The sequence below is a fragment of the Podarcis cretensis genome, assembly GCF_951804945.1.
Source record: "Podarcis cretensis genome assembly, chromosome: 7".
NCBI lineage: Eukaryota > Metazoa > Chordata > Lepidosauria > Squamata > Lacertidae > Podarcis > Podarcis cretensis.
The window spans coordinates 54,233,819-54,253,832 of record NC_137176.1 but is presented as its reverse complement, the minus strand read 5'-3'; the positions used below and the strand labels follow the sequence as shown (position 1 = coordinate 54,253,832).

Here is a 20,014-nt window from a genome sequence, read left to right as displayed (position 1 = left end):
CCATTATCTATAAAAAAGTTTTGGCATTTTTATTTACATTTTAGTTTTTTAAAAATAAGTCTGTAGTTATGTTAGCATATAACGCTTAAGCAGAACAGTGTCCTGAAGTACTAAGCCAACATGTCCAATCAAATATTAACCTTCATTTGAAGCAGATTTGGGACTCAAATATTGAACTTGTGGATTCTGGAATTTATGAAGAACTGTGCTTTAAAATGCACACACTGTGTTACATTCACCAGTAATCAGATTAAGTGCAACACTTAACTGAACCCTGTGACCTCTCTTGCATATTAACTGCTGCTTGGATGGAAGTATGAGAAATAACTGGATTTAAAATGGAAAGTGGTCTCTTACAAAGTGTGTACATCGCAGATAGTTTCCACAATTAATATACATATTTCAAACCTCGGACTATGCATCTTGAAAATTTAATTTCTAAATTATTTGCTTGTTCAAACGAGAATAGGACCGTATACAGTGTTGCAGCTCAGCTGGTGCAAAGGACTTCTGTATGACAGAACTGTCTCTGCCCCCTGTGAAACCTAGAAAATCAGCTGTGGGTGGTCGGGTGCACAAAGGAGGAGCAAAAATGGATGTCCCATTGTTCCACTGGCACAATTACAACCCCAAAATACTTATACAACCCTAAGTATTTGATCTCAGTAACTGTTGAAAGTGACCATAATAGATTCATCTGTTAATTGGTTAAGATGAAGCTGTTCAATCCAATTGGTGGACATCCCCTAATACATACATATCATAGCTGCGACATGAATACAGATGTATGTTGGTAACAAATTGTGTAATGAAAACAGCTGGCATGCATTTTGTGCTTTATTTAAAATAGTAAATGCCCAACTCCTTTTCCTCTTCTAAATAAATTCTTTAATTTTTCCAGAAACATTAACAATGCAATTTCTAAAATTCATTCCATAGATACTAATAGTAAAATAACACTTTATAGGTGATAGCATTCTGACCAGTGCTTTTCAGTCCTTTATATGTTAAATGTTTGTACTTCTATTTGGCTTATTGACCTCAAACATGCTGCTTATGTCCAAGAAAGGTTGACATTCAGCTCTCATTGAAATTGGAGGCAAAATTCCAAATGATGTTAATGGAAGAGGAGTGTTCTCTTTATGCCTGAATTCCAGGAATGTGTTCTAAGGCTGAACTCCATGCCAGTGAAGAGGGTGAGAGTGATGGGGAATATGACCATTGAAGAAACACACTTCCAAAAGCTTATTTGAACATGCAGTACTTATCTCATGGTTATTTCAGTATTAGACCATGTACTTTATGATCCCTTGAGTGCACAGCTTTCATCTCTGCAAAGTGTTCAGAGACAGAATAGCATTAAGGTGAACCTACACACCAATTTCTCTGATCCCAGTGGTGCAGCACTTTGATATGATTCTTGGGGAAAGGCTCAACAACTAGTCTTCCTCCACTTCCTAATTAATTTTTTTTTTCCTAATTAGTTGTAAGAAATTTTTTAATCTTTTTCCAATAGGTTTTCTTTTGTATCTTATATATGCTGCTCCTTTTTGAAGACATTTTTTTTATATCTCCATATCCCATTATCATAGCTTACTGTAACTCTTATCCAAAACTGCAAATAGCTCAGGGTTCTGCAGCTTGGGGTTCTTAGAACACTTTTTTGACATTGTATTAACATGCGCAATATGTCTTGAGTTATTTTTGGGTAATAAACTCAATAATTCTAATTTCCATGTTGACGGACAGTATGGTAGCCCCAAGTTTCCCTTGTTTATTTAGATGACTGGGTGTGAAATATATTAAAACTCTACGATTCAGCAGATTTTTGAGAGAGAGACTCAACTAAGTCCCTATATATGGCAGAGTTCATAAACCGAGGGTAAGAGTCTCTGAGCATTAACATATAAATCTGGAGTTGTGCTTCATCAAAACTATGTTCCGATGGTTCCAGCATATTCCGGTTGATAAGTTCCCTTACTCTGGAATCCAGGCTGACCTGTAAATAAAGAAAACAGCTGTTATGAGCAGTTGTTAATCTTCTCTCTTGAAAATTGTGGAAAAGAGTTAATGTGATCGTAGTGGAACTGAAACCTATGTAGGCATTCTGTTACAGAACTAATGAAAGTAAAAATAATGATAAAAATATGCCTTTTCTGCTGTGTTTTAATTGTCTCACAGCAGATTGACCTAATGACTAGGATGTACACTAATGACCTAATGATATACACACTAAAATTATTTGCACACGAAGGAGAAACATTTACCTGGTGTAGAACGATAAGATGGATTTAAAGTAGGCTTGCACCATAATAATAATAATTAATAAAATAATTTATATGCTGGGTTGCCCCAGCCACTCTGGGTGAATCCCAACAAAAAACAGTAAAAACACAATACAACATCACAATAAAAACTTCCCTGAACAGGCCTGCCTTCAGATGTTTAAGTATAACCTATTGGCTATATATAGGCACCTATCAGAGACTAGAAGAGCCTCCTACCTACAGTCAGACACCCTCGTATGTTCAAAGTGCTTCAGCCAGACTAATTTTGGAATGCCAGACTAATTATATTCCTTGGCAGTTTAAGATTTTAGACCTACAACTCACAAAGTTTCAAATGTCACATTTTACCCCTCACGATAATTTTGCTCCTTTCATCTCAGAAGACCACCTTTTGTCCCTGAAAGAGGCCCCCTAAATTTTCAGCAAGCTGAAAAACTTGTTATAAAGTAAGAATAGAACAGCTTTTTTAAAAAAAACCCAACCAGTTGGTTTTTTAAAAAACACACACTGCACTAGCTACATACGTGAATGGAAACATCTTGAAATATCAATTAGATCTTTCATTTTAGATTGTTGGCTTAGTCCTTTTGAAATCGGGTATACTACAAAATAGTGTGAAAAGGGTTACAAACCTCTTTGGGAGAAAGAATGGAAATATAATCTTCATATATTAGTCTTGCTTTCTCTTGAATGATAGCCTTGTTGGATTCCTGCTTTAGATCTTCGCAGGCCAACCAGAAAAGCATATTTTCTTCGCTGAATTCTGTCCGAAGGAACTCCCTGAAAGCGTTTCTACCTGCTGGCGTTCTCATCAATTTGTCAAAGGACTGGCTCCAGGCACTCACTTCTTCAAGAGTTGGAGTTGAGCTGTAATACGAATGAAAAATAGAGACCGGGCATTACCAAGTTAACAGTACAAGAGGAGAACATTAGTGGGTGATAATTTTGTAGAAATCGGGAGATTAAATGCATGTTATGGCATGCTGCAATATTAGCTTACTTTTCCAAGTGCTGAGGAGAAAATATTGCTGTTGCCCTACAGCCAACTGAAAATCCAATAAAGTGGAGGAACAACAATTTCACCACTCGGCTAAAGATTCAGACGGCTGACTTGCCAATTAAAAATATACCGTGTGGCAAGTTACTATTTGAGTAGATGACTTGCTAAATTCATCTTACGCATGCCAGCAGCAGTGTTAATTATTGGACAGAACAATGCCATAGACTGCTACAGGTGTGCCTCACCTCTTGTGTGTGGGCTGAATAATGAGGCAAATTGGGGTGATTTGGGAGGGTCTTTCCTTGCCCTGAGTTAAATGTCAATAATCCCTCATGAGCAGATCAGAGTGCCCACAAAGTCTCGTATCACTCTGTACAAGATACGGCTCTTATGTGTCCCTATATAACATCTCTAATGTGGTCTTCTATAATATCTATGTTTCTCTATGTCCAGGGGCTTTTCAAGAAGTGAGGCTATCCAAAATGCTGCCTGAAGAGCACTGAAGAGCTCTGGATTGTTTTCTGTTAAAACAGGTTTTTTTCCCCTGTTACAATACATTTTTAAGGAATAAGCATTATTTTAAGTTTTTAAAAACGCTTAAGTTGTTCTGCTTAAACAACATAAATGACAACCGAGAGTTCTTCTCCTATTGGAGACCTATAAAAGCTTTTAAAGCCTATTGGAGAACACAAATAACATCCAGAAAGAAGCTGGAGTGAAGCTGCAAAGTGTTAAAAGATGTACTAATAGGAAGACAAACCATTCAGCCACCACTTAATTAAGGTAAAGTAATAGACAAGCCCCTGTTCTCCACATAAGGGATTATGGAGGAAATTTAATCCTTTTTACTTCCCCCATACAAATCTCCTGGACCTTATCTGCAAATTGGTGGGTCTGAACTACTCTGGAAAGGCTCCTGTGCCTGAAACATTTTATCCACTTTGGTCAAAACAGGGGAAAGTTATCATTTTTATTCTACCCATTATAATAAATGGGGAAACACAGAGGGATGTCTCCAACTAAATTTTGTTCACAGTAGACTCTGTTTTTGATTGAAAAGAATTGAAAAGAATGGGCTTAAGTTAGACATTTCCATTAATTTCAGAGGGTTTACTTGGAGTATGACTGACATTGGATACAGCCCAGAACTTTGTTTTAAACAGAGCAGTTCAGAATTCAAATTACAGAGTTACTTGCAAACAGATAAGGTTTCCTAAAACGGCAGATATAAGGCATACATTGCGACTTGTGCACATCCCTATAACCTGTCATGTATTTCCAGGGCATATATCTGCCATGTTTTAAATTGTTAGGAAATATGACAATGGCGACTGACTTCTCTTAAGATTTTATGGAAAAATAAAGGGGAAGATAAAAAAAAAGATGCTAGTATTAGCCTTCCCTGTTTCTGCAAATAGGCAAATGATCATCAGAGTTGCATGGACATGTGTTCTATGCAAGTAGCTATGTGTGTGGCAGCCACCTCCAGTTGTAGGAGTCTAAGGCTGCATACATATCAGGCATTTCCATCACCAACACCCCAAGAATCCTGGGAACTGTAGTTTATCCCTTACAGAGCTTCCCAGCACCCTTAAGAAATTGCAGTTCCCAGGATTGTTTCGTGTGTGTGCATGCACACGCTTTAAATGGATAGACACAAGCGTAGAAACAAAAATTAGTCTTCTGTGTTGATTTGTTACCCAGCTAGTTCTTACCTTTCTTCACAGTTTGGAATAGCGTCTGTTCTGAGTTCATGTGATGCTGCTCTTTCATCTTGATTCCTAACAGTGAGACTGCAAGGCAACAAGCATAGTTTAATCAAGTTGAAATAAAGAAGTTTGCTGAAACTTTGAATTTGTTCCTCTAGTTATCAAACCTGATCATATGTTCAAAGAAGTTCGCCCCAGTACAGTGGTACCTTGGTTTACAACCATAATCCGTTCCGGAGGTCCGTTTGTAAACCAAAAGAGGTTGTAACCCAATGGGCCTCCAATTTTTTTTGTTCATAATCCAAAATAAATAAATAAATGGGTTGTAATCCAAAAAAGGTTGCAAACCGGGACACACACTTCTGGGTTTGCTGTGTTTGTAATCCAAAACGTATGCAAACCAAAACGTATGCAAACCAAGGTACCACTGTATAAGAACAATGCACTCCAACACCAAAATATTTCTCTTGAATTGGGTATATTGAATAGGACATTTCACAGTAGAATTTAGCTCTATGACCTTGTCTGCCTTATCTGGAAAATGTGGGGAAAGAAAAACTTTTCTGGTGCATGCAGCTGCGTATGAAATAGTGTACCAAGTGTGGTACACTAACCTAAAAAATGTTTAGCACACCTGAAAACACCTAATGCCAATATTACTTCCTGCCTTGTGTCTTCTTTCTTGTGATTTTAAAAGCAGAACAAAAACCCAACTTTATCCTGCTCCATATGTGTGTGTGTGTGTGTGTGTATAATATTTTTATTTGATTTTACAAGTATAAAATTATAACAATATAGCCATATACATCCACATTTAAAGATTCCTCCGAATCTCTGGACTTCCCACCTTCCCCTCTGTGGGTCCTATTATTAACCTTTTCTACTGCATCTTTTTCAATAACCCATATTTTATATAACCCCGTTATCTTCATAGTACTTACTACATTACAAGTGTTATTGCATATACTCCTTTTTAAAAAAATAATAATCTGCTGAATGGTGAACCATTGGCTGCCCTGCTGCCTTTTGTTTGATTGCATTTAATTGCATTGTTACATTGTTTGTCTAAACATTATATATAAAAGACATCCTGGGAATTGAAATACTGAAGGGTGGGATACAAATGAGAGAAAATTGTTCAACAAGACTATCTGTACCGCCACTAACAAAGCTTATCTGGACAAAAATAAATTCTATGCAAAACAGTGTAGGAGACCATGTTCCTTCTCTGCTTTATTTTTTGCATTTCTCATGCTTCTCAAAAAGACAGCTGTGGCCTTTTAATTTTAAGCCACCTAAGAGAGACCATTCACCATAATTGCTTGGCTAAAAGTATAATTGATCCTGAATTGCTGATGAAAAGATGGAGCATAAGTTATGACTTCAGCCAACAAAAGCCCATCTGGTGACTGTTCTTTCTCCTCAGTTTCTCTAAAATGGTTAATTCCAACCCCACAAGAGCTTTCAGTATTGGAGATTTTGTAACTTGGGGTACTATTTCTGTTCCTATTCATATTTTTCTTTTTCTTTGCAGCCCATTCAGGTTATTTGAGGAAATCCTTTCTATAAACAAGGATTATAAATAGAGCCTTGAATCGCCGTTTTTCACATTTCTCCTGACTTGAAAACAGTAATTTTGAAGAAGTATATAATTTTGATGGTAGAGTAAGGTCTTTTACTTGGGCAGGATGTTATTAAGTGCAAGTAATATTTTTAAGAGTCATGAATATAAATTAATTTAAAACCTCCAACAGAGCAATTTTTGGTTTTTTTACTTTCATTATATATTTTTCAATGGGATTAAAAAGAAAATGGAATAAAATGACTGTGAACTTTATATCCAAGCTAAAGACAGTGAGACGAAAGTATGCCTGTCGTGCAAAAACCCGTTGTGCTTTTATTTCCTTCTGTAATAGTTGAAATAACTGCACATGAAGAAATCCTGTTGCCAGCCATGCTCAGTAACAATATTTGAAAGGTGATGCTCTAATATTGCAGAAGTGAAAACAAAAAAAATTCCTTCCAGTAGCACCTTAAAGACCAACTAAGTCAGTTCTTGGTATGAGCTTTCGTGTGCATGCACACTTCTTCAGATACACTGAAACGTACCTGATGTCCGATTTATGTCCGTTTATTCTTTGGCGTAAGGTCTGGCCTGTTTGTCCAATATAGAGAGCTGAAGGACACTGTTGGCATTTGATGGCATACACAATGTTAGACGATGAGCAATTAAATAGTCCCGAGATGGTATGTGTGATGTTGTTGGGGCCAGTAATGGTGTTGTCCGACATAAATCGGACATCAGGAATCACAAGACAGAGAAACCAGTAGGAGAACACTTCAATCTCCCAGGACATTCTATACAAGATCTCAAAGTAGCTGTTTTACTACAAAGAAATTTCAGAACTAGACTGGAAAGAGAAGCTGCTGAATTACAAGGTAAAGGTAAAGGTACCCCTGCCCGTACGGGCCAGTCTTGACAGACTCTGGGGTTGTGCGCCCATCTCACTTAAGAGGCCAGGGGCCAGCGCTGTCCGGAGACACTTCCGGGTCACGTGGCCAGCGTGACATCGCTGCTCTGGCCAGAGCCAGAGCCAGAGCCAGAGCCGCACACGGAAACGCCGTTTACCTTCCCGCTGGTAAGCGGTCCCTATTTATCTACTTGCACCCGGAGGTGCTTTCGAACTGCTAGGTTGGCAGGCGCTGGGACCGAGCAGCGGGAGTGCACCCCGCCGCAGGGATTCGCACCGCCGACCTTTCGATCGGCAAGCCCTAGGCGCTGAGGCTTTAACCCACAGCGCCACCTGCTGAATTACAACTTATCACCAAACTTAAAACCATGGAGAGACCTGGTCTGAACAAAGACCTTGGATTCTTATCTCATTATACATGACAAAGCCATTTTTCACCTTTTCACCCCTTGCTTTTTCCTGTAAGACCTATTGCAGTCGTTAAGAGTCGTCAACAGGCTCATCACAGCTATCTGCCAATCACCCATTCCCACCACCCTTCTGAGTAATACCCCTCCCCACCTTCTCACTATATAGAAGGGTTTGGAAACTTCTGTTTCAGTGTATCTGAAGAAGTGTGCATGCACACGAAAGCTCATACCAAGAACTGACTTAGTTGGTCTTTAAGGTGCTACTGGAAGGAATTTTTTTTGTTTTGACTATGGCAGACCAACACGGCTACCTATCTGTATTGCAGAAGTGGTTACACTAGAAAATATTTTCAGAAGTAAGCTCTTGAAGTGAGCAACTATTTCCCAGGGGGTCGGGTGCAGCCAGCTTTTATCGGCCAAGGGTGGACTGGAGTGAAGCCTTGTCTGCTCTGCTCTCAATCCCCTCTACTTACCCTGGCCAAATTGGCCAGGGTTCAAACAACTGGGTGGTGGGAAAGCCCGCCAATCAGAGTGGCCAGCCCAGGGATTTTTCACTGCCTGCCCCAGCGTTGCTCCCTGGGAATCTGAACTGACAGGCAGCAACCGCTGCCCGTCTCTTGACAGGGTAAGCAGCCATTTCTCCCCTGCATCTGTCCAAGCTAGTTTCATGTTTCTGTAGCAATCCCACCCAATATGGATGACCCCTTTATGCATGCTTGAAAGAGTATTTGATATGTATGTTTTGTAGTCAGGACAGTAACTTTCCAGATTGATTGTATTTGAATACTGCTTTTCCTTCAAATGAACCCAAAGCAGCTTGTAAACAACAAATAGCAATAACATAATAGAACATCACAAATACAGCATAAATATAAAATAATTAACAGATCATCAATAATGCAATCTATAAAATGCTATTAACAAAGCAGCAACTAAAGTGAGATGAGCGCTGCAACCCCAGAGTCGTCCGCAACTAGACCTAACGGTCAGAGTTCCCTTTAACTTTACCTTAAGCTAAGCTAAGCTAAGCACATTCTCCACACACCCATGACTCATAATCTTTCACCCTATTCAGTTCATTAAAATAAACATTTTGATTGAGAGATACTTGATGTTATACTGACAGAAGTGTGGTAGTGTATGGTCATCCTTTTTATTGTGCATTCATGATTTGTGTTTGTGATGGGATCAGGGTAGTTATATATACAGTCAAACCTTGGATCCCAAATGCCTCCGTTTTGGAACGTTTCGGCTCCCGAACGCTGAAAACATGGAAGTAAATGCTCCGGTTTTCAAACGTTTTTCAGAAGCCGAACATCCGCTGTGGCTTCTGCTTGAGTGCAGGAAGCTTCTGCAACAAATTGAAAGCTGTGCCTTGGTTGTCGAACATTACAGAAGCCGAACAGGCTTCCAGAACAGATTACGTTCGACAATCAAGGTTTGACTGTACATACATACATACATACATACATACATACATACATAATTGTTGTTTCTCTACCACCAGGCCTTGGGCTGATTAAACATTCTAATATCTTTCCAATTGAGTTTCTGGTAGGGGAGGTTATTGGTCTGTTTTTGTTTTGTTAGGTATTTTGTGTTCTCATTTTGTATTTTATGTTGTGAACTGCCCTGTGATCTTTGGATAAAGGGCAGTATATAAATTTAACAAATAAATGAATGAATGAGTAATAATAAGTGATCCTGTTTGTACCTGCAGAAGTTCTGGGGCAGATGTACTGCTTTATTTGCAGTTGGTGAATGTCCCATAGCTTCCTGCTGAAAACCTATAGTTTTTTATACAACAAATGTTCTGGCTTATTTTATGTTCTGCTTTTGTTGTGCTATAGTGCAGGAGTGTCCCTCTAGATGTCAATAATGCAACTGGGGAAGCATAGCAGAACAATTAATAAAATGAAATGATGTGTGGATTGATCTGGTATAAATCCACCACATATACACTATTATTGCATTAATGACATGTAGAATGCACAAAAACTAGCCAGAGGAGGGGCAAAGTACACCATTCAGTTCTAGCTGTCCATCTGTTTCTCAAATAAAAATCCTTAACATGGGCATGACCTTGGGTTATAGGCTACAGGTTGCTTACTGAAAGCAGCAACAAAAACTTTTAAAATCAGAACTCAATAAGATGATTCTGAAGTGATCCCTATACACCAGTTTGCCGATTCTGTGCTGCCCTGATTGCTTGCAATGGGGAACGGATTATATAGACCAAGTGCTCTGGAGAAAATCATTATGTTCCATGCTGAATCCTGTCAGGATAAGTCCCAGATATGTCAGCATATGCATTTTAAAGATCCCTGCTAAGAATATGCTGTTCAGAAGCTTTCCTTTTGAAGATTATATGTGCTACTTTGTTCCTTTTCTCTTTGTTGCAGTGTCTAGGTTTAGTAGATAGCACACAGGATAGCTAAACTAGCTGTAGAGTGAGGTCGTATCCTCAGTGCTATTTTTCTAGAAAAAAGAGGTGCTGGAACTCGCCCTGAACGCTTCCCTTGTTCTCTTGTAATGGCAATGGTGCCCACCTAAGAGGTGCTGGAACCGAGTTCCAGCTGAAAAAAAGCCCTGCACATCTTCAAATTATCAGCATTCTCTTCGTTTCTCTGGAATGGTGATTGGGTATCCACTCTTCTGTTTCTTTCAGCAATAGCTGTTTCATAGTACTTTTAGAAGTATGTGGTCCATTGAAGTTAGAGCCTCTGGGTATGGCCCTCTGAAATGCTTCCTTCCTTAAATAATGGAATCCACACATTGCTGATTATTATGAAGAGCTGTCGCCCATTAGCCATTGATCCATCTAGCCCTGCTAGGTGAGATTTTCTGGAGATACCTGGGACTTAATATATGTGAAGCTTTTGTTCTGCTGATAAGCTGCACCCCTTCCAAGACTATCCTTTCCCAAACTGGTCCCTGGCCGATATCGATAGATTTCAACTTACATCAGCCTCAGCCAGTGTGGTCAATGGTAAGGAGTGATGGGTACTGGAGCCCAAAGCATCTGACTGGGCTCAGCTGTTCTAGAATCATAAGAGTTGGAAGGGACCCTGAGGATCATCTAGTTCAACCCCCTGCAAGGCAGGAATTTGCAGCTGTCCCATACGAGAATCGAACCTGCAACCTCGGCGTTACCAGACCACACTTTAACAAACTGAGCTATTCAGGCTAAACATGTTCCTGCATTGACCTGCAGCTAAGAAACACATAAGGTCTGAATGGCTCCCGCTCTGCTTGCATCTTTATGTATTTCCAGAAGATTTAAAGAACTGGAAGGAATGTTGTTTGGTGTTTTCATCTATGGAAAAGTAGGCAACAGCTGCATCTCCTTTCCTCCGCCCCTTGTAAAACTCATCTGATTACTCAAGGGCATACATGGTGTCATCTTTTCCCCTTCTTCCCCCAAGAGGTTTGAATATGGTTTAAAGGCATACCAGGAGCAGCTGCAACAACAGCACCAACAGAAGCAGCAGGCGTTGGACCCACGGTTTTCAATCCCTGGCTGTGGCTGTACAGAGCTCGGTGTCTCCTGGGTCACAGATGCTTGCCTTTTGCGCATCTCCATCCGCTCGGATCCCATGGGCTGCATGAGGAAAAAACAGGAAGAAGGTTAGACTCTGTGGAAAAAGCCCAGGCATCAGGTTTACTGCTTCACTCATAGTCTTGGCACCCAGTGGTTTTCCTAATTGTTGCTAATAGGTGAAGTGGCCTGTGGAGCAGTCAGAAGAAACTGCTTCCTTAATTCATGGTCCTAATCAGATGAGGAATTCTGGGCCAGTAATGTCTTTAAGCCCACCGTGACTGTTTGTCATTGATTTTTAATTTGCCAAGTGTTTTACGGTCTTCGTTTCCATCCACAGCACAATGCAGCAGAGTTTTTGAGGGAGCAGGGGAAGTAGGAAAGATTCCCAGGGCCCCACTCAGCAAAATGAGCAGGAGGGACTCCCACGCCATCCCGAGAGCAACAGGGCTGATTCACCATCTTTCAAAGTTTGGTTTTCTACTCCGCCCTGTTGCAGACGCAGGTAATACACATCACTATCTAAATTGGGGTCAGCAAACTTTTTCACCCAGGGGCTGGTCCACTGTCCCTCAGACCTTGTGGGGGGCCAGACTATATTTTGAAAAATATAAATACCCTGCAAGCCAGTCCTCAGCTGCTTCTGGACCTAGAGAAGGAACACATTCTGCATGCACTCAGGAACGCGTCTTGGTGCCACCCGCTCACAGGCGTTGTTGACAAGCAGCAGCCGCTCCATCGGCCCATCCCCACAGAGCTCCCAGGTGGCGTGAACCACATGCTGCAGCCCATCATACGAGGCCAGGTTGGTGGGCAGGCCGTGCATGAGGAGCACCGGGCAGGCGGTGCACAGCTCACCCTCCAGCTGTTCCAGTGCGGCCGCTGAGTGCGCCACCAGCAGCAGCACTGAGCTGAGCACCAGGCATGGGGCAAGCAGGCGTGCCAAGGTGCGGCTGAAGCCCCACAACGTGCCTGTCACAATGCCCATGGTGCGGCCCAGACCACAGGCCCACCTGCCAGCCTCTCGGTCCATGGCCTCCCCGAGTTTACCTCAGCGTGTGGGCAGCGAGGCTTTGGATTGGCTGCAGGAACTTCCTGCAGCCAATCCAAAGCTGCGCCAGCATTGTGGAAGTCATTCCCCAGGTGGTGAGGCGTCTGCAACTTCTTTTCAAGGATACGCCGTGCCACGCCCGTTTAGCTCAGCACGGGGACTGACCAAGCAGGTGGCAGGGTCCACGGGCCAGAATTATGAGTCTGGTGGGCCGCATCCAGCCCCTGGGCTGTAGTTTGCTGACCCCTGATTGAAATGTTGACCATTTAAGTCTAAAATGACCTCATTGCAACACTGCCCAGGCTGTCCTTTTCAGGGTGCTCAAACACCTTTCAGTATGTCTTCATCCTGCCTCCACTGCCCCAAAAGTTGAGCTGGGCAACAGAGAAAAGGTCACAGTGAGAATGCTTCTTGTTTTAGAGAGCTTGAGGCAGAAGCAACAACAGGTGCCTCCTCATCTCAGGCTGCCATGTCTATCTAGCCAGCATTGCCCATTATGACCAGCAGTAGCTCTCCAGAGTCTCAGCCAGAAGTGTTTCCCATTGGCAGCTATCTAATCCTTTCAAGGGGAGATGCTAGAGATTGAATCTGGGGTCTTTGGTATTCAACACAGGCACTATCCCTATGCTTTTATCTGAAGCAGCACAGGAGAATACAGCACAATCCTAAACATGTCTACACAGAAGAGCGCTGAACCAGTGCTTTTGCCTGGCTGGAATGCATCCTTGAACTCTGATAAGAACTCTTGGTTCCCTGGTTGAAGGATAAAGAAGTGTGGGTGACCATGTGTAGAAACTAGCCTGCTGTACAAAGGTAAACTTTGCATTCGTTGCTTTGCCTACTTTTGCTTCTGGCCTTGTCTGCCACTTGCATGTGCCCAGATGGCCTTCAGCTGACAAAAAGTTTTCCCATCCTTGTTAAACATCCCATGTTTATTATGCATACAGCCTTTTCAAATGGTCACAGGGATTATTTTGGGTTTAGGTAATCATTCTCACTCTCTGACCTCACTCTCCTGCATTCTGCCCTTCCCACCGCCAACCGCATGTACCTCTGCTTGCTGATTTATGATGACACTTCATGCATATAGTGAAGTGGAGTATAATCCACAAAAGTTTACACCACAATGAATTTGTTTGGTCTTAAAGCCACCGCAAGAATTATCACTACAACACATTTAACAGGATCCCCCTGCTGGATATACTTATAAGAAGTGATCTATACATCAGAAGATGCCATACGAAAGTGAACAAAGAGGAGAATAGCACTTAACAACAAACCTGTCCATTCTCATGCAGCAACACAGGACCCTGCACACTTACTATAGGTAGTATATCAGTGTAATAGGACCACTGTGGTGTAGCTGACAGTGAGTTGGACTTGGACTGGGGAGACCCAGGTTCAAATCTCTGTTCAGTCAACCAGCAAGCTCCTGGAAGACCTTGGGCCTGTCACTGTCTCTCAACCTGCTTCTATGATTAAATAAATGAGCTTAGCAAACAGTCCTGTGAAATGAAAACAGTGAGGATTCTGTTAGAGATTTGTTGCCCGCCTTGCAAAAGCATTTTTATAGACCACTGTCCGATCAGGTGTTAATTGTGGAAAAAATAACCTGAAATGTCAAAAAGGGAAAGAGAAGAAAATCAATTTGATCTCAAACAAAGGCCCACATTTCTCTGTTGGTTCTCTCCTTGTTCCATGTTAGCCCCTTTGTGGAGAGAGGGTTCTGTGAATGGTGCATACGCAGAGCCTGCTGAAGCTGAAAAGGGCTGTGTGTGTTCAAGACTGACAAGATGATTGGCCTGGCCTTTATTTTCAATTGTACTTTGGCTCTCACAGCAAACGAGAGCTATAATAAAGCAGATGGTATATTGTTCGATGTGGCTTTATTCCTGCTTACTTTTGTTCCTAAATTAAGCAGGAACTGGTCTTGCATACATATTCAGGGAGCACAGGTTTTTGGAGGAAATGGAGGGGGAAATACTGTTCAGGTCATGTGCCTCTTTTGTGTCCTAAATAAATGAAGTTTGCATACCTTCCTTGCTATTGTTGCTGTGGTTCAGGCTGAGGTTTCCTTTCTGTATCTGACAAAGGCGCACTTTAAATAACTGTACTGCAAGGGGAAATTCAGTAGCTGCAACTCATGATCAGCCTGCACAGCAGAAGACCATTGCTTATGAAATTTCATTTTCATTTCACTTTTAATTTGTATACTGCCTTTCTATATTGCTATATACAAGGCGGTTTACAAGCTGCAGAAAGAACAAAATATACAGTTCAACAAAAACCATACTGGACCCTGCTTAGCTTGACAAATATGCTAGTAGCTAAGTCATAAAAAACTAGGACTTTAAAATAAACAACTTACATCAAACAGAGTTATATTCAATATTCCATGTATTATAGAAGAAAACTAACTTTCAAATGGCAAGCTAGAACACATATCCAAAGCATAATCACATTTAACTAGCCATAAATCAGGGATGGGGAACCTCTGGTGTAATAAACAAACAAACAAACAAACAAACAAACAAACAAATAATATTTATACCCCGCCCATTTGGCTGGGTTACCCCAGCCACTCTGGATGGCTTCCAAATGTTATACTACAATCCCCATCATCCCTGACCATTGGCCACAGGAGCTGGAGTCCAACAATGTCTGGAGGGCCACAGATTCCCCATCCCTGCCAAAGATACAATTTTCTGTTGCACACTTCATTTCAGGTAGATGCTGGTTTGAGACACTAGAATCTTGTCCTGAATCCATGTATTTGTGGATATTGATTCCTGCATCCCCTTTGAATGAGAACACATCCCTCGTTGTATTTCTGGGCCCCTGTTGCTCCCTAACTTACCTTCAAGCAAATGTACAGAAAAGTAGACAGACTTATACAGGTTGGCAGAGATGGGCAAATGAGTGGAAACAAAGGAAAAAACAAAAGCAAAGCCAGAAGAAGAACTGCTCAGCAGAGAGATTTGGGGTTGGTCACATTGTGCAGCTTGCCAATCTCTCCACAGGCAAGGCATCCTGTTAGAAGCAGAATTTTGCATAGACCACTTTACCTCATGAGCTTTGCCTCCCTTGCTTGATCAAGATGTCAGACCATTTGAAAAGAAGAAGAACCTATGATAATGTGTGTATTAACAAATGGTTAACTCGCTGAGAAGTTAGGAGCGCTTCTTTGTCTCTGAAGCTCTTGTTTATTACACTCACAAACATCATGTTTCCTTTTATTCCCTAAAGCCAAATCAGCAAATCACAAAGGCAGATGCTTACACTGGAAAAATTGGTCTAATTTAATTGCCAGCACTTGTGACTACTTGTTAATTAAAAGGAAGGATGTGCTTAATTGGCTGCACTGGCTGCCATTTCGTTTCTGGGCCGAATTCAAGGCGATCACCTTAGTGTTCAAAGTCCCAAATATCTGAAAGACTGCCTCCTTCCCTCCAGACCCTGCTAGATGTTAAGATCAGCAGGGGGGAGGGGTGGGACTCTTGGAAGTTCCACCTCCCTCAGAAGTTTGGAAGTGAGGGTGGCCTGGGAGAGGATATTCTCTGGGGCAGCCCCTAGGTTGTGCACTTCCCTCCCCACAGAGGAGTGTCTGGCTTCTTCATGATACTGCACAGCTTTTAGTGAATGCCAAAGAACACCTGAGTTGTGGGTTTTTGGGGTCCACCTTATTCCTGTGATTCTAAAATGCTTTAACTGCTTTTAGTTTTAAATTTTAAATTGCTGTAACTTGCCTTGGGTCCTTGCTGGTCAATGTGATGATGAATTTGCTAGATTAAGATTGTTTGCTTCCTCTGAATCCATAAGGTTGAGGCAGACTTTGAAGGTCCTCAGGGGCACCCTGTGCAAGGCGAAAATTTGGCAGCCCCCGCCTCCTGCCTCGCATTCTGCTCACACAATGCCGCTGACCAGACCATAGATTACAGTAGCCAAGTTAAGACACTGGTATTACCAGTGAACGAAATTACCAAGACTGAGGCTCTCTTCTGCAGCTGCTCCTACTGTCCAGATACAAGGAAGCTGACTGCACGATGCACAAAGGAACACTATTTATTCATTTTTACCTATGTATGTCATTCACTTTTTACCACTCTTCATCAAAATTCATCCCAGGGCAGGGTTGTTGTTTTTTAAAGTAAAAATATAGTGAACTAAAACAATACACATAATTAATAAAGCAGCAGCTAAAAGAACAAGCTTTAATAGCCTGGGTGAATGTTAAAAAGGTGTTTGCTGGGGTATAGAATGGGGGTGGGGTGGGGACAACATGACTTCCTTCAGTTCTTGTCGGACCCCAATTCCCACCAGCTCCAGTTCACATGGCAATGGTCAGGGATGATAAGAGTCATTGTATGACAACATTCAGAGAGCCACAGGTTCCCCATCCACAATGAAAGCAGGCCTCCTTGGTAAGTGTTGCCCAGTCAGAGAGCCACGGCTGGAAGGCTCAGCTGTGGTGGTCAGAAAAGGGCCTGACAGTCTAAGGCCACTGGCAGGTTGACATGGGAGATGCTTCTTCTTAAGGGTACCTGTGTCCCAAGAGATTTAGATAGGGAGGGAGAAGCTGTGGACCTCCCGATATTGTCAGAATCCATCAGCCTCAGCCAGCAAGGCCAATGGGCAGGGATGGTGGGAACAGGAGTTCTGGAACAACTGGAGGGCCACAAGTTCACACCCTTGATATAGGGTCTTAAAGATAAGTATTATTAGCATTCTGAATTAGGCTTGGAAGTGCACAGGAGGCTCAATAAGTTCTTTCAAATCTGGCAAAGTGGGAGTTGAATGACTGGTCCCCACTAAAATCCTCACTGTTGTATTCTGTGCAAATTGTAGCTTCTAAATAATCCTTGAAGGTAGTTGCACACATCAGTGCTGTCAGGAGACTGCCAGAACATATATGACTGTGGTCAGTCTATTCCCTATCAATGAATTTTGTGCAAGACTGGGTACCACAGACCAAGCAGTTGGAAACTGATTCATGGTGGAAGAGAAATCTTCAGTTCAGTACAAATATGGAAGCCTCATATTAAAAAGTTATAGAATACCAGAAACTAGGTTGCCTACGCCCAAGTATGATGTTTTTAGCTCTGAAAAGCTTTGTTCTTCTGCAGGCATTATAAGCATTGCTTTACATTTCAAAGGCAATGCTAGTCAGAACTGCAACACCCACCCACACAGTCACAACAAGAGGTACACTGCCCTATTCACTAATAAGCTCAAGCTTGCGTTCGATTTATCCACGATCTATTTGACAGCAATCTGACAGCATGAAAAGGGTTTAAATGGGGACAATTATGTGTTCAAATGTAGGCTGCTTTGGAAAACTGGCTAATGTAGATACTAACTCCGAACCTTCAAGTTCTTAACTTTATTGGAACTATACATATATTTATATTTTTACTATTTGAAGGTCAGAATGCAAAATTAAAATGAAGTCCTTAGATACATAGGCTACTTCTAGATGACCTGTTCATTGAGGATTTATGCTGATTTGTTTGCACAAAGTTTTCAGGGATGTTAGATGACATTGGCCAAGATTATCCTCAGTGGTCTGGGGTGCAGGCTTGAAACCCGTAGCTATTTATTGAGCATTCATTCTTTTTGCTTGCAGGGAGGTTAAATGGCATTGCTTCAAGCAAGTGTTATCCTACACTTTCCACTGTATTTTCCCCATCACTTTCCTTACAGCACAAAAAAATCCGGTGCTGAAGGGGAAGTGGGCTTGTTGTGCAAGAGCAGCAAATCAGGTTTAGTTGTGCAACCTAAATTTGCTCGTAGTTGATTGAATCACACCCAAACATGGCAGCAGCTTGACGCACGTGTGTGTGTGTGTGTGTGTTTAAAGGTAAAGGTAAAGGTACCCCTGCCCGTACGGGCCAGTCTTGACAGACTCTGGGGTTGTGCGCCCATCTCACTTAAGAGGCCAGGGGCCAGCGCTGTCCGGAGACACTTCCGGGTCACGTGGCCAGCGTGACATCGCTGCTCTGGTGAGCCAGAGCTGCACACGGAAACGCCGTTTACCTTCCCGCTGGTAAGCGGTCCCTATTTATCTACTTGCACCCGGAGGTGCTTTCGAACTGCTAGGTTGGCAGGCGCTGGGACCGAGCAGCGGGAGCGCACCCCGCCGCAGGGATTCGAACCGCCGACCTTTCGATCGGCAAGTCCTAGGCGCTGAGGCTTTAACCCACAGCGCCACCTGCGTCCCTGTGTGTGTGTTTAAGGAACTCTAAATGCAGAAAAATCATTAGCTAGTTTATCATCACTAAAATAGTTACATCTGAGTGTACTGCTTTAGTTAAACTCACTTTGAGTGGGTGGGTGTGGGCATGTGTGGGTATGATATATATATTGCTGAATAGATTTATTCTGTGATTCTATGAGCCACTTGATAATTAACAAAATGGAGCTGAACAGACAGCTGCTGAAGCCGATGTTCTCAACTGACTCCTGTCAAGGTCTAATTCAATGAGCATTCTGTTCCCCAGGCTTTCTTATGAATGGCCTCAACAAAGCCAATTTCACTGTAGTATGTTGTGATTCACACCAAGGAATCTGACAGCTCATAGTGGGTGCTGAAATCATGTGGCAGTGTATGAGCCATGACTCAGATTTTATTGTATTAAGTGCTGAAATCTGACTCTGATCAAATAGAAACTGACACTGTATTGGTCAGCATGGTGGTTTGCCTCAGGGTGACTCATCATGGAACGCACAATCATTGATTCATATTTATTTGCCTTTTGAGTTGGACTCTTCTGTTGGAATCCTCATACTGCTATGCTAGGGTATGAGTCCACAGGTGAATCCTAAATTGCATGGGGGACCAGGTATCCTGTGTCCAATCCAGCTTGCCCAATGGCAAGGCATGACTCCCCTAAACACAAAGGAGATGCTGATGTGCATTTGTTATGACATCAACATCTGACTGGTAATTATGCAAAGGATGTTAGTGCCATATACGCTAAGGTTACCAGACGTCCCCATTTCCCGGGGACAGTCCCCAGATTTACAAATCAGTCCCCATACAAAATCCATTGAAGTTGAAAAGTGTCCCCGGATTCATTGAAAAAAATATGGTAACCTTAACATACGCTCTCCACATATGCTCTTGTCCCAGCTGCCATGAAGGGTGCCAACTGTCTAAGCCTAAATGCCACATGGGGCAGAGCCAAGGAGAGAAAGCCCTAGGTCAGATCCAAAGGTCCCACAGACTGTATCTTGCACGTGGGCTGCCAGTTCCCCACCCATGGACTGCCCCCAATGACCATTTGAAGGCTTTTGGGGGTCCCCAAAGCTGGCCAAGTAGAGCTTCAGGAGAAAGCCTGAAGGAAGTGTGTTTTGCAAAGTTGAGACATCTAAAAGAGCCAGTTACTGTCATAATAAAACAGAAAATAAGAAAGATGGCCAGGTAGGATAATCTCTGTTTATCTGTTTTCAACAGTATGTTACAGTATGACAAAATAAAGCAACCTCTACAGTTCCACTAATATTATCCTGCTAGTGTTTTTAATGCCGTGTTTTAAAATGAGTTTAGA

At 42.1% G+C, this 20,014-nt stretch overlaps 1 protein-coding gene across 8 annotated transcripts in view; it reads right to left on the bottom strand.

The window, feature by feature from the left end:
• Nucleotides 1-1,547: 1,547 nt before the first annotated feature.
• Nucleotides 1,548-20,014, bottom strand: part of RGS20 (regulator of G protein signaling 20) — a 47,424-nt gene continuing 28,957 nt past the window's right edge. For 7 of the 8 annotated variants that reach the window (XM_079983405.1, XM_079983410.1, XM_079983403.1 and 4 more), the window contains 4 exons: nt 11,331-11,479; nt 5,004-5,081; nt 2,921-3,155; nt 1,548-1,999 (listed from right to left, as the gene is read on the bottom strand). In XM_079983405.1, the coding sequence (XP_079839531.1) occupies nt 1,811-1,999; nt 2,921-3,155; nt 5,004-5,081; nt 11,331-11,476 (648 nt within the window). In that variant the 5' untranslated portion in view covers nt 11,477-11,479 and the 3' untranslated portion in view covers nt 1,548-1,810. Of the gene's footprint in view, nt 2,000-2,920; nt 3,156-5,003; nt 5,082-11,330; nt 11,480-13,789; nt 14,663-20,014 lie in introns of those variants that run through there. The other variant, XM_079983409.1, reaches the window with a different exon arrangement.